Source organism: Topomyia yanbarensis, chromosome 2, assembly GCF_030247195.1.
Source record: "Topomyia yanbarensis strain Yona2022 chromosome 2, ASM3024719v1, whole genome shotgun sequence".
Taxonomy (NCBI): Eukaryota; Metazoa; Arthropoda; class Insecta; order Diptera; family Culicidae; genus Topomyia; species Topomyia yanbarensis.
The window spans coordinates 144,735,441-144,750,306 of record NC_080671.1 but is presented as its reverse complement, the minus strand read 5'-3'; the positions used below and the strand labels follow the sequence as shown (position 1 = coordinate 144,750,306).

Here is a 14,866-nt window from a genome sequence, read left to right as displayed (position 1 = left end):
TTAACAGTCTGAGGTCCATATTCGTGATACCTTGGCCAGCCTGGAACTACGGTACATGTCGTTGATGTATTATTTTTAATGATCATAAATATGCTAATGTGGGATCTGGAAACGGATCTGGTAACGATAATGATAATGTATAATGATAAGAATGGTAATTTATCGGAGAAGATCTTGGTCATAATTGTGTTGTTTCATTAATTGGCAATTTCAGCAAAAACAGAAAAGCAGATTCCTCATCTGAAGACAAAATATGAACTATTTTCTGATGTAAAACTCATAGATATTAACTCAAATTGCTGAAAAACTCCCCAAAGTTCGTATTCAGTTCCATATTGCCACAGAAAGCATATAGGATCTATCGCATATCGCACAAAAGTGGCCACACTGATGCTGATACCATTGGTTTGTAATAATTAACACAATGATCAGACTCCCAAAATAATCAATTTTAGCTTAGATGTTAGTTTTGTATTCTCTCAAAACATAAAGAAATAAAAATAACAGTTATTTTGCTAAAAAAGATTAACTTTACATCAACGTTCTTCAATATACATCATAAATGTTGATTTTGGAGGTCAGACTTCCGCAATGATGGATCCTTCGTACAGCTGTTGAATTTTCAGTTTCACGTATTGTCTCAAAATATCCAAATCCTTCTTCTCCCATATAATGCAACATCATTGAAGGATGTACCCTAAACAATAATATTAACGACATAATAGGTTCTGTTTGACCAGCTGGTTTTAGCACAGGTTGATTAGCTGTTGAGTACACTGTAAATAACGCATTTGAGAATTTTTCATTCCACAGAAAATTACGGCTGTGCCCCATTAAGCATAAATACGTTAGGCATAATGGACGTTAGGCATGTAACATCTTTTACTGAAACTGAGAAGATAAGCTTCTAAATTCCACGACATATTTTGAAACGCCCTTATATCAATCATTTTCCGATCTCGTCGAACACGTGTTCCTTTGTGAAATCCCAGTCTCGTCTCTTGCATTTTCTAATAAATAAAACCGAGAAACAAGCCAGAAAACCGTTCCAAACAATTTCTCACGTTTGCGGTAAACAGTCTGAAAAAGTCTGGGATGAAGAACGAAATAGAGAAGAAACATAATTGGTTTGAGCTTCTGAGTGGTAAATTACTACATCACTTGTACTAGTAGTATGGCACGACCTCCACTCATCATCTAGCAGTCTCAAGCAGGATGTGTATGAATGTCACACTCACTCGTTGATTATGATTCATTGCTCATCGCACACACCTTACACGCGTGATTCGTGCTTGCTTGAACATCGCACCTACTTGCATTGCACCGCGCACAACAGCAAACAGAAGATACATTACATAACTTTACCGGGATTCCGACGGTACGGAATTGTGCCGTATATGCGACAGAATTGCAAACGGGTGCAGAAACCCCTTCCTCCTCCACATTTACTCAACCAACAACTGACACCAACGAAAGCATAAATTCCAAAGGCATTGTTTATTCAGTTGCAATTTGCCTCCATGTTCGGAGAGCGTCCCATTTTCGCACGCACTATGTTTGTGTGAACGAATGCTGCGCGCCTATCATCGTTTACAGTATGTACAGCCTGTCATAGCACAGACAAAGTATTAGCACGCGAATACGACTACGACCTACCCTAACGCAAACCTTGTGTGCAGTCCATGTGCTTTTCGGTTGCATTCGACTGCTGCCTACCTGCCGCTAAAGTAGACTCGTGCCCACGAACGGTGAATGTTATCGTTAGCTATATAGAGATCGCACCTGTGTCTACTGGTACTCTATCAGTGAGGCTTTAGTCGTTCTGGAGATAAGAGGGTTGGTCGATTAGTACACTGAAGAAATAAATTCGTAATGGAACGCAAAATGAAAATGCAATGCAATGAAGCAATTTCATGCATGTTATAAAGTTAGGCTTATGCCATTATACAAATCTGTTCTTCATTCATTGAACAAAATAGTTCGCACTATTTAGTGAAAGTTGAACGAAAATTATTGTCTAAGACAAAATTTATTTTCGTCGCTACAACGGAATGTTTCGTACTTACAAAAACAAATCTGTACAGTATATGAATTTATCTAAAACAACAAGCTATTTTTCGTCTGTTCAAAACACCTTCAAAACACCTGGTTTAGCTGAATTTATTCAATGGTTGTGTGGATATGGTTTTTCTTTCATATTACAAAAATGGGTTATTTTACATATTATCTTAAATCATAACCAATAAATTGCTTTGGTGATTGCTTGCATCTGATTTTGCATCATTTGTACAATTTTTGTACTGAAACAGTGTGGGATTTCTTTGGACAAATTTCGTACATACGCGTACGAATAATTGTATTTGATTAAATAGATTAGTTATAAAACCACAAAAAATTTCTGTTTTTTCCTGTTAAAAATAAATACTGCATCTGATGATCTACGAATTATTTATCGAATGTGCGAGAAATTCGTCTACCTCACGAAAATATGATGTTTCGTATAAAAACACTAGCCTCAGTGAATGCATAGAAGGAATGGATCGATATGAGCTTGAGCTTGGAATTGTACTTGGACTTGCACTTGGACTTGGACTTGGACTCGGACTTGGACTTGGACTTGGACTTGGATTTGGATTTGGACTTGGATTTGGACTTGGATTTGGACTTGGACTTGGATTTGGACTTGGACTTGCACTTGGACTTGGACTTGGACTTGGACTTGGACTTGGACTTGGACATGGACTTGGACTTGGACTTGGACTTGGACTTGGACTTGGACTTGGACTTGGATTTGGATTTGGACTTGGACTTGGACTTGGACTTGGACTTGGACTTGGACTTGGACTTGGACTTGGACTTGGACTTGGACTTGGACTTGGACTTGGACTTGGACTTGGACTTGGACTTGGACTTGGACTTGGACTTGGACTTGGACTTGGACTTGGACTTGGACTTGGACTTGGACTTGGACTTGGACTTGGACTTGGACTTGGACTTGGACTTGGACTTGGACTTGGACTTGGACTTGGACTTGGACTTGGACTTGGACTTGGACTTGGACTTGGACTTGGACTTGGACTTGGACTTGGACTTGGACTTGGACTTGGACTTGGACTTGGACTTGGACTTGGACTTGGACTTGGACTTGGACTTGGACTTGGACTTGGACTTGGACTTGGACTTGGACTTGGACTTGGACTTGGACTTGGACTTGGACTTGGACTTGGACTTGGACTTGGACTTGGACTTGGACTTGGACTTGGACTTGGACTTGGACTTGGACTTGGACTTGGACTTGGACTTGGACTTGGACTTGGACTTGGACTTGGACTTGGACTTGGACTTGGACTTGGACTTGGACTTGGACTTGGACTTGGACTTGGACTTGGACTTGGACTTGGACTTGGACTTGGACTTGGACTTGGACTTGGACTTGGACTTGGACTTGGACTTGGACTTGGACTTGGACTTGGACTTGGACTTGGACTTGGACTTGGACTTGGACTTGGACTTGGACTTGGACTTGGACTTGGACTTGGACTTGGACTTGGACTTGGACTTGGACTTGGACTTGGACTTGGACTTGGACTTGGACTTGGACTTGGACTTGGACTTGGACTTGGACTTGGACTTGGACTTGGACTTGGACTTGGACTTGGACTTGGACTTGGACTTGGACTTGGACTTGGACTTGGACTTGGACTTGGACTTGGACTTGGACTTGGACTTGGACTTGGACTTGGACTTGGACTTGGACTTGGACTTGGACTTGGACTTGGACTTGGACTTGGACTTGGACTTGGACTTGGACTTGGACTTGGACTTGGACTTGGACTTGGACTTGGACTTGGACTTGGACTTGGACTTGGACTTGGACTTGGACTTGGACTTGGACTTGGACTTGGACTTGGACTTGGACTTGGACTTGGACTTGGACTTGGACTTGGACTTGGACTTGGACTTGGACTTGGACTTGGACTTGGACTTGGACTTGGACTTGGACTTGGACTTGGACTTGGACTTGGACTTGGACTTGGACTTGGACTTGGACTTGGACTTGGACTTGGACTTGGACTTGGACTTGGACTTGGACTTGGACTTGGACTTGGACTTGGACTTGGACTTGGACTTGGACTTGGACTTGGACTTGGACTTGGACTTGGACTTGGACTTGGACTTGGACTTGGACTTGGACTTGGACTTGGACTTGGACTTGGACTTGGACTTGGACTTGGACTTGGACTTGGACTTGGACTTGGACTTGGACTTGGACTTGGACTTGGACTTGGACTTGGACTTGGACTTGGACTTGGACTTGGACTTGGACTTGGACTTGGACTTGGACTTGGACTTGGACTTGGACTTGGACTTGGACTTGGACTTGGACTTGGACTTGGACTTGGACTTGGACTTGGACTTGGACTTGGACTTGGACTTGGACTTGGACTTGGACTTGGACTTGGACTTGGACTTGGACTTGGACTTGGACTTGGACTTGGACTTGGACTTGGACTTGGACTTGGACTTGGACTTGGACTTGGACTTGGACTTGGACTTGGACTTGGACTTGGACTTGGACTTGGACTTGGACTTGGACTTGGACTTGAACTTGGACTTGGACTTGGACTTGAACTTGAACTTGGACTTGGACTTGGACTTGGACTTGGACTTGGACTGGGACTTGGACTTCGTCTCAAAACGTTGTTTTTTCAACGCTTCCAGTGACCACAATACCCCGCGAATCGCTTAACTTAAAATTGTGGCATTTGGACAATCGTTAGTTTATAGCAGCTTTCAGTGATTGAAAGAAAATAATCGATAATGGAGACAGTTTTGCTCTTGATGGAGAAACGCGAATAACTTATGAAAATAATTCTATTTATTGGAAAATAATTTCAAGTATCTAACTACTGCATTTTCCAAATATTTTGCTATGAGCATTTCGATTCAAAATGGTTCTTAGAACTATATTCAATAGGCAAATAATATTTTTGACTGTGTGTAGTATGAATTTCAAAAATATGTTAAGAGTTTTTATTATGAAAAATTTCATATCGACAGGTTCTCTATGATACATATACACTGATTTTTTTTTCTTGTTTAAAACGATGAACATTTGATTGTTGATAGTTCATGATGGACAAATGCGAATAACTTATAAAAATGGCACAATGTCACGATTTAATTGTTCTTGTTGAAACAAAATTTCGAATATCTCGAATATCATCGCGTTTTGGACGATTTTCGTTAAAAGCATTTTGAATTGAAATGACGTCTTGAATCATATTTTTTGTTTATCCCTTTATGGGAAGATAGGGTCGATGGTGGTGGCTATCGGGTTTCATACATCCTTGACCTGACGAACTAAGCTTAAGCTATGGTGTCTTGAACACAGGCAACACAGATCCAAGGCCAACATTCAAATGATAAGTTCTGCGTTTGAGATGTACTTAGTCGGTTGCCAAACAAATACCTATAATTATTGTGTGTGACTTTGTGCGTATACATAAGTCTAATTGTGAGCCCTACTGTAGTGGTGTGTGCGCGGAAGGTGTGAGTTTTAGCGTTCGAGTCCAGGGGTACATACCTATCCGAGCTGGCGTGCGAGATCGCTAATTTAGTGTGTGGTTGTTTTCTCGAGAGTTGTGATTCTGAATGTTATATTTATTGTACGGGTCAGGTATGTGCGGGCACAAGAACTTCACGATCGCGTGTATCATCGCGATGGGCTTGAGCGTTTGTGCGTTAACCGGTTCGATCGCGTGGGCATTTGTGTGTCACATGGGCTAGCTTGTATGGAACTTCGCATGTATAAATTCGATTTTATAAGCGTGTGTCCATTCGCATATTTGCATGCGAACTGCTAAAGCCGAATAGGGTATTCCAGGCGTAACCGATTTATGATCGCGCGAACACGGGCGTTTGTAGGTTCACCCTTGCGTCAAACCGTTCACTTAGTCACCCAGGTATTTTCATGTTTGCGAGACCGCGGGCATAGGTGTGCGTGGATGATCGCAAAGGGCTCGAGCGGTTGTATATTAACGTGTTTGTCGCTTGCGCTAGCGTGTACGTATGTATTCTCGAATGATCACGCGTGGACTGTAAATCTAATGCTTAATTTTTAGTGTATGGTACAGATGCTAGAAGAGAATCAGTTTTCCCATATCACTAGAGTTCCCGGTCATGTCGTCATGGAACGTGTTGTCTAGTGAATATGAGCGTCAATTTTTGATTGGTTCAACCAAAGGCAGGCGGAGTCTAGGACCGAGGGGTAAAAGCTTCCGGACGTCAGCGATTCATGATCACGCGAGCGGTGGATTAATGCTTGAGACAGTGTTTGTAAGTCTATAGGTGCTACAACGTTCACTTAATTAACGGGTGCAAACTTTTGTTCAAATATGAGATTATCATATTTTATTGGCGGCCACTTTCTCGTGGAATCCTTAAGATGTTTTCAGCGGAGTTTGTGCCTATTCCTGCCTACCTGACCATCCCATGAATAGATGATGGCTATATACAGGGTGTTTGGTTCATGGTTAAGAATCTCTCGGGGAGTGATAGACTGCCATATTTGGAGAAAAAAAAAGTTCTACACATACCATCAAATCTCAACCGTTACAGAGTTATTGAACTTTTTGTGTAAAAAACTTATTTGTCTTAAAATACCTCTAATTTCGCATTGAGTGCTGCCCTCACATGTTTCAGCTAATGAGTTTAAGTAGCATTTTCAAAGTAATTTATTGAAAATTAAACAATTTTAAACGATTTTTCGTTCATTTCTTGAAAATCCTAATAGTTAACCTTATCATTTTAATAATTCAGATTGTTAGTCTTGATGAGCTGCTTAATTTGTTCTTTGACATGATACACTTACCTTTTATTATTTTCATGATTTTGGGTTATTCAACTTGGATATTTTTATCTCATTTTCACTAGTACCAGCTCTAATTGAAAAATTATGGCACTCATTGTACTTTTTTTCTTTGTATTCGAAAGCCAGGAAAATTTTACAGTGAAAAATGTATTAATACCTGTCAGTTAAGTGAATTTAGTATTCTTTTAAAAGTAAATTAGTTTAAAATTAGTGCTATTATTAGCATTTTCGTTAATTTTCTTAAAATAGTAAATAATAAACATCACCATTATTATCATGGAAATAATGCATCTCAGCAAGTTCTACAGTTCTTTCTTTGACTCCATTCAATTATCTCTTTTGGTTTCGACGCAAAATCGTTTTTATCACATCGTTTCATATGCAAAAATAACGATTTCGAACCCACTACATTTGTGGCGAGCTCTTGCTGTGTTAACTATTAAATAGCAGCAAAATGAAAAGAGATATAGTCAAAGTGTCTAATAAAAAGTTATAGAGAACATTAAGGGGCATCAAATGAACAATAGTAACGATAAATTTTGTTGATTAATAATTAGAATAATTAAAAAACTCTCCAAAAAACACAAATTTTGAGTTATTTCGTTAGTAAAAAATCATTTAGTACACTTAACTAAAAGATATTTGTACATACACTGATAGGATATTTTATCAGCTTTCCAATGAAATCTTGTAAATAACGATATAAATCATATTTTTTAGATTAGAGTCTTTTAAGCACTTGCAAGTCGGTTACAGGAAAAGTATAGTAATGAAATTACAAAGAAATGAGAAGAGATAGAAATCTGACGTCCAAGAAGAAATTATGAATCGTCCTAAAACACAACTTTTGGATAATGGATATTGCTATAATCATACTTCATTATTTCGAGAAAATTAGCAAAAACCTCCTCAAAAACACTAACTTTTAACTACTTTACAGCTAAAAGGTAATTAAAACTAATTACTTAAAAAATATGAGAATACCATTCAATAGGAAATTTTCTCATCTTTCGAATGGAACTGAAACATTTAAAATACAAAGTATACTTTTAAAGTTAGAGGTATTTTAAGACAAATAAGTTTTTTACACAAAAGTTCAATAACTCTGTAACGGTTGAGATTTGATGGTATGTGTAGAACAATTTTTTCTCCAAATATGGCAGTCTATCACCCCCCGAGAGATTCTTAACCATGACCAAACACCCTGTATAGATATGCTCAGACAACGCTATTCACCTATCCAGGTCAGGTCAATATTATCATGAAAATAGGTATGGCGATGTTAACCAGAAACGAATCAGAATCATAACCCCAAACTGTCTCGAGAAACTGCAAGAGATTCTTATTTTTATAATAAACGCCTTCATACCCACACATTGTTTATGAACGCTTAGGTTATTAGCTTTATTAATAGTTAAAAAAAAACATTTAAGACTCATAAATTAGGCTTTTACCTTTCATAAAAGTACAATACCATTTCATAGCTCTTCGTAAATAGAGCATTATGTCTCGATTAGAGTAGCAGTTATTTTTGAGATGCTGGCATTTCGTCCATCGCCGGTTATAAAATCAATCAAAGCATGGACAAAAAATTTTGGGTAAAATTTTAACGATATAAACCATATAAACAGGTATCCCAAGCGAAATTTTATGTGAGGAAACAGGTATTTTTCGTTAGTTTTCTTAAATCCGACAATAAAAGTTTGAATCCTTGCATCATGTTTTTGAACTCTATAACGGATAAAAAATACATATATTTTTCATCTAAAACTGCAATCGTTTTGGTTAAATTTCCCTCCAATTTCGTACAAAAAATCGTTTAATGCCTTGATTGATTTTATGACCAGTGATGGACAAAAATCCAACATCGCAAAATTAACTGCCACCTTAATCTCCACGTGCTGAATAAAAAGAATTCACATGTTTCGTGGCGGGCATTGCGTAGTTGGTGAATCGATTGCCTTGTACACAACTTACCTGGGTTCGATTCCCACCCCGCTTATAGTGTTAGAGATTTTTCTGAAGAAATTTTTGTTGCCCAAAAAAGGCAAGCTTAAACCCCTATAATCGAAACAAATAAAAAAAGCTTGTAGATGTCTTCAAGAAAATTATTTGCACTAGTATTTAGAATATCTTTGCTGAAGACAGCCATTAGCTAATAAAGTTTGTTTAAAAAGACCACCAAAATTATTGTATCAGAGGATGCGCAATTTTCTGCTTTAAAACGTCTTCGAAAATACTCTTTAGAAATTATGTGATCTTGACCGTAAAAACTGTTTTCGAATATTTTCCAAGCAACCTAAAGGTCAATAATACCTCAAAACTACATTATAAAGTTCTTAGAGATCTTTCAAGTTGCTCTAACTTTAAAAGAGTTTACAAGCTTTAGCGCCTAGGGTAAAAAAAAATCTTAGGAAATGGATATCTTTTAGGTGTACTCAAAAATTGAGAAGAATGATTCATGTAGGTAGCTATCGATGCGAAATCCATATCTTTATACAACATGATGGGTGTTTTGAAATTTCAGAGTAAAAAATTGAAAGTAAAAGCTCAAAATAGCAAAAAATTATGATTTTTTGGTTCTTTTTGACCACTGTACCAATTATTACAAACTTAGATAACATGATAAGTTGCAATAAATTATATTCCTCGCTATAAACAGAAAGTACACCGTTTACGATATATTTGATAAAATCTTTTAAATTCACTAAATATTTTCAAATTACTTGTGCAAGTGGTTCCGGTTGGAATTCTAAATAAAAACTTATAAAGGTTTCGCTAAATTTCATCTATTTAAATCCAGGGGTTTACGTTTCGACTCTGACGATAACGTAAGTTGAGAGTTATTTAGTGTGATCACAAGTAGTGTTTTCAATTTTGGACTAGCGTCAGCCTGATACTGTAGTCAAGTACCACAGTTCTGAAAAGACGAATTCGAAACGCAAGCCCCTGGACTTATGTAATTAGGTTTTGTGCCCTTTACACACAACTTGGTTCTCAACTGATTTTTATACTTTGGGAAGAATATTGCATACTGTTGTTATACATTGGCGAACAGTGTTTTACTGATGCTTCGTTTGCTGATCACTTAAGTTTGTGCAACATTTTCTTTAGATGATTTGCAGTTAAATTTAAGCCATTTATCAATCATTTCAACGCATCGAGAAACTGCTACGCATAAATAGAATTGGAGAATCTCGAAAAAATCGAAATACTTACCGAAAATTGTGAGCACAATAGAAATGTGCTAGTAACCAGGATGATGATTTTTCTCTGGCCTACTACCCGGTTATTTGATCACTCGAGGTGAATAGCACTCAACAACTAATTAAGTGGTGGTTCAGCAAGCAAAATATTAGTTACTTGTTCTAAGGTTTGCAAATAAATATTTGGATATTTCAGTTGGTAGGGTGGGTGCTCCTATAGTTGAGGTGTACCAATAGTTGCAGTAGTGGGTTATGCGCCTAAGGTACCAACCATCAACAAATATTTTTTTTATCGATTCATCGCACTAAAATTATGCGACAATAAAACTGTTATCCTTGAAATTTGCTCAAATAACTATTGAAAAAAATGATTTTCGTAGAATTTTGAGCTCCCTTGCACCTATAGTTGATGTAGTGTACCTATAGTTGCAAGTCCCATAAGAAAGCAATGGGATTTGCAACAATAGGAACCGAAATTAGCGATTGCACCACTATTAGTACATGTGTTCCTATAGTGGTACAAGCGGTTTTGAATACATAAATTGTTTATTAAGCCATCTTTATATTTTTCCTATGAAGTAGGGACTAAAAGCTTTCGTTTAATGTATTAACATGGCCCATAGGTCTATTAATCGATTTTTTATCAAAAAAAATCCTTAAGCATGCGACTATTGGTACATCCACCCTAGTATCCGGATAAATGATAAAAACTATAGATAGCATGATAAAAACTATAGAGCCGTCTGTCTTTAAAAACTCTATTAACGATATTTAGAAGATTTTGTTAAATACATTTGCATAAAACGGGCCCCAAATACAATCTCAATCGATCCGTTAATCAATAATCACTGGTCGCTTTGGCTATTTGCCAACCTATCCCAAGCAAGTCTTAACATAAGCCATCATCTCGACTCCCATAATTCCTTCCGGTCGGTGGGCTATAGTGAATGATACTAGATCAATGCTGTATGATTCGCACAATTCGTCCAAACGCAATGGTGCACTGCACCTACGCCGCTACCCTGAAGGGCTATTTTCAATTAACCTGATTTGTATCGTTTCATCGGGATTTTATATTCGTTTAAGCACACATATTCTCATTGAGTTAACACTTGATAAAGATAAAATATATGTTGAAGAAATCGAAATCATTAAACATGAAAAAATGTATCGAAAGCATTTTTACTCTGATAGCTACTGCACTATTCGACTGTACTGTCATCATCATTTAATTGTGTACCCTTTACTTCCCATTTCCAGCGGTAAAATTCGGTCGAATGTCGAAGAAACAGCGGGAAAAGGTAGAGGACGAGGTACGGTTTCATCGAGCCCAGATGCGAGCCCAAAGCGACGCAGCGCCCGACAGTTCAGTGTTTGACACCCAGACGCCCTCGAGTAGTGACCAGCTGCATCATGGCTACAACGGGTAAGAATTACATCGGCTGATAAGATCTCCTTTATGTAGTGGAATTTTTCCAACGATATCTTTCAGGTATGCGTACAACAATGAGGTTGGTTACGGCAGTCCCTACGGCTACTCGACATCGGTTACCCCGCAGCAGACGATGGGCTACGACATCTCGGCAGACTACGTGGATAGTACAACAACTTATGAACCTCGAAGTACGATAATAGACTCAGATTTCATAAGTGGACACAGTAAGTTAGCCATTTGCTTTTTAACTCAATTTTATGCATGTTACTAACCATCCACGGTGGCGGACTCCTATCCTTGTATTGTACATTTGTTTCCTCTTACTAACCCACCTTCTAGACAAAGACAGCTCACCAAACCATCGAGCAATAACGCTAAACGATATTCGTTTAGCACGAGTTCAACAGACTGCAACGACCCCTGCCAATAGTACAGTACCCGGTGCAGGTGGGGGACAACAATCGCAGCAACCAAGCCAACAGCAAACACAGCAATTGACCCAGCAGCAGAATCCTAACCAACAAACAGCAATAAGCACACTCCCTAGTCCGACCACCGGCAATAACAACAACAACAACAGCACACATAGTACAATTATCACCATCAAGCAGGAGCAGCTAACGAATGTGGACAACATCGTGGGAAGCTTCGTGGATTCGACGACTTTCCTACCCTCGCCGAATAGTCAACCGCAGATGGTCAATCCGAACATGGTGCAAACCAACGTTCCAAATGGTCCGGGGATGGCACAAACCGTAGTTTCAGGCTCAGGTGAATCGCACTGCTTCAACTAACGTCACTCCCTCCACTCTAACACTAACGAATACCCTTTCTAACCATTGAACATGCCTTCCGCTGCCGAACGGATGAACACTACAGTAGAAGTCACAGGTAACAGCATAAGGCGTACCGATTGCTGTCAACAGAATCCAGTATCTACGGTCGGAAACGGTACCGGTGCTGGCGGGGCGGATGGTATTGGGATGCCTCCCTCACTCCACCCTAGCCAGAATACACCGGTTTCGTTTGGCGAGGATGATAGCTCCTGCGATTCGCATTCCAAATGGGGTAATGTGGTTTTCGTTGATGGGTATTCTCTGTGTTGTCTTTTGTTTGACCTGGTGGAAACTAACCTTACTTTGATTGTTTCAAACATTTGCAACCAGTCTAACGTCGGATCACTTCATTGCATTTTTTTCAGCCGAAGGCGACATCAATGACGTGTTGATAAAGACCTTGGCGGAAGCGCATGCGAATACCAACCACAAGCTGGAGATAGTGCATGAAATGTTCCGAAAGTCACAGGTAAAAGCAATCATGCAATATCAGTTGAACCTGTTATAATTATGAATATTTCACGTGTTCAACAGGACGTTACCCGCATTTTGTACTACAAAAACATGAGCCAGGAGGAGCTGTGGCTGGATTGTGCGGAGAAGCTGACGGCAATGATTCAGCAGATCATCGAATTCGCCAAGCTGATACCGGGTTTCATGCGATTAAGTCAAGACGATCAGGTAAGTATTGACACTGGTCACCCATGTCAAGAAACAGACTAACTAACTTCCGCCGTAGATTCTCCTGCTAAAGACCGGCTCGTTCGAACTGGCAATCGTTCGCATGTCTCGACTGATGGATCTCTCAACCAACTCCGTCCTGTACGGAGACATCATGCTGCCGCAGGAGGTGTTCTACACGTCTGACTCGTTCGAGATGAAGCTGGTGGCGTGCATATTTGAGACTGCAAAAAGTATCGCCGAGTTGAAGCTGACGGAAACGGAGCTGGCGCTTTACCAGAGTCTTGTCCTGCTGTGGCCCGGTTAGTTGCAAATCTCCTCTGATATGGACGGATCATTTTAAATTTCGATGCATTTTTTTTTTCAACAGAACGTAATGGCGTCCGAGGCAATACGGAAATCCAGCGATTGTTCGAGATGAGCATGTCCGCCATACGGCAGGAGATCGAAGCGAACCACGCACCACTCAAGGGTGACGTGACGGTGCTTGAGATCCTGCTGAACAAAATCCCAACCTTCCGGTGAGTGGAATTCAAGAATGTTTATGAAGCTGTAACTAGAGTAAAAGATTTCATTTATTTCGAAACATTGGTGACTTAAATTTTTCAATCGCTTCTATAACTCATATGGCACTACATATAGCGGAAGTTAAGAGGTTACCCACCATAGAACCATATACTAAAATAAAATTGAAACTCATTTAAAATTTCTCAACAAGTGAAATAATTTCGGAGGGGGTCACGGACCCCCACCACCCTCCCCCTGGATCAGCCACTGCGGCGAGTTATCGTTCACTTTGTTCACTTGCATCTCTGATTAGAGCAGAAGTAGAAAGAATTCATAAATATATTATTTTATAACGCTTTCGACGATACATTTAGCCGGTGTAACACCGACTACACACACTAGGGCACTGTTGGAGCCGAAAAAATCCTCAATGGGACGGCACTGGGGCAAAATGGTCGGGCTCCTTTCTTTCGGCACGTACGGTATCTTTTTCTGCTCAAAATACTCCAGCGTCTTCTTGGCGTAAAGAGAAGACGCTTTGTCCGACCAGAAGACGTATTTTCCATCCGCATGTGCTCCATTAAGAACGGCAGAAGAATTTTCTCAAGATACTCCTCCTGGTACACTTGTTGGTTGATGGCCAGACCGCTCGGCTTGAACCGCGGCTTTGAAATCGCTCTGTCCGATATGGCGATGTACAGCATAACTATTTTTTTCAAATGTATGCTTAAACTCATATTTTACTTCGGAGGGTGTGGCCGAATAGTAGCTGTCATTTCCTGGAATGTGTCACTGGAATAGTAGCTATCATTTCTTGGAAAGTGGGTCTTCGAGAGCGGAAAGAACTTCCATCGTCCAGCACGAACGACGTCCCGCGATAGTTTTTCGTCATCTACCAGCACTGCGATTTCACGAACGCTATCTACTCGTCCGTGTACTCGGGGGACCGAGTCTTCTTCCGACAGATGTTGTCCTCCGTCTTGAGGGTTCAGTGAATCAAGAAAACTGAACTCACGGGCACGTTTTCGTCTCGAAACTGGTCTACAGTAAACTTTTTTCCACGATGACCATGCGTTTCGTAAAACCGTAGAAGAAACCGGGGATGATTGGCGGTGTTTTCAGTTTTCATTTTTATCGCTTTGATTTATGTAGATTTTTTTTAAATTGTACACTTTGCATGAAGGGGCAGAATTTTGTAGAAATGTTTGATACATTGTCTCCATTTTTAGAGACAAAAATATGTGACGCGGAAAACCCACCAACTTACCCTAGCCCCGGGGTAGGTTGGCGGAATGCCAGAAAATAAGCAATCGAATAAAAATTCGAT

At 39.8% G+C, this 14,866-nt stretch overlaps 1 protein-coding gene across 3 annotated transcripts in view; it reads left to right on the top strand.

Annotated features, from left to right (window-relative positions):
* Nucleotides 1-14,866, top strand: part of LOC131681636 (probable nuclear hormone receptor HR3) — a 111,104-nt gene that overhangs the window by 82,218 nt on the left and 14,020 nt on the right. The window contains exons 3-10 of one of the 3 annotated variants that reach the window (XM_058962547.1): nucleotides 11,341-11,506; nucleotides 11,573-11,739; nucleotides 11,855-12,286; nucleotides 12,398-12,583; nucleotides 12,717-12,820; nucleotides 12,886-13,032; nucleotides 13,091-13,334; nucleotides 13,403-13,553. In XM_058962547.1, coding sequence (XP_058818530.1) covers nucleotides 11,341-11,506; nucleotides 11,573-11,739; nucleotides 11,855-12,286; nucleotides 12,398-12,583; nucleotides 12,717-12,820; nucleotides 12,886-13,032; nucleotides 13,091-13,334; nucleotides 13,403-13,553 — 1,597 coding nt within the window. Of the gene's footprint in view, nucleotides 1-11,340; nucleotides 11,507-11,572; nucleotides 11,740-11,854; nucleotides 12,287-12,394; nucleotides 12,584-12,716; nucleotides 12,821-12,885; nucleotides 13,033-13,090; nucleotides 13,335-13,402; nucleotides 13,554-14,866 lie in introns of all 3 variants that reach the window. The other 2 variants (XM_058962546.1, XM_058962549.1) reach the window with 2 other exon arrangements.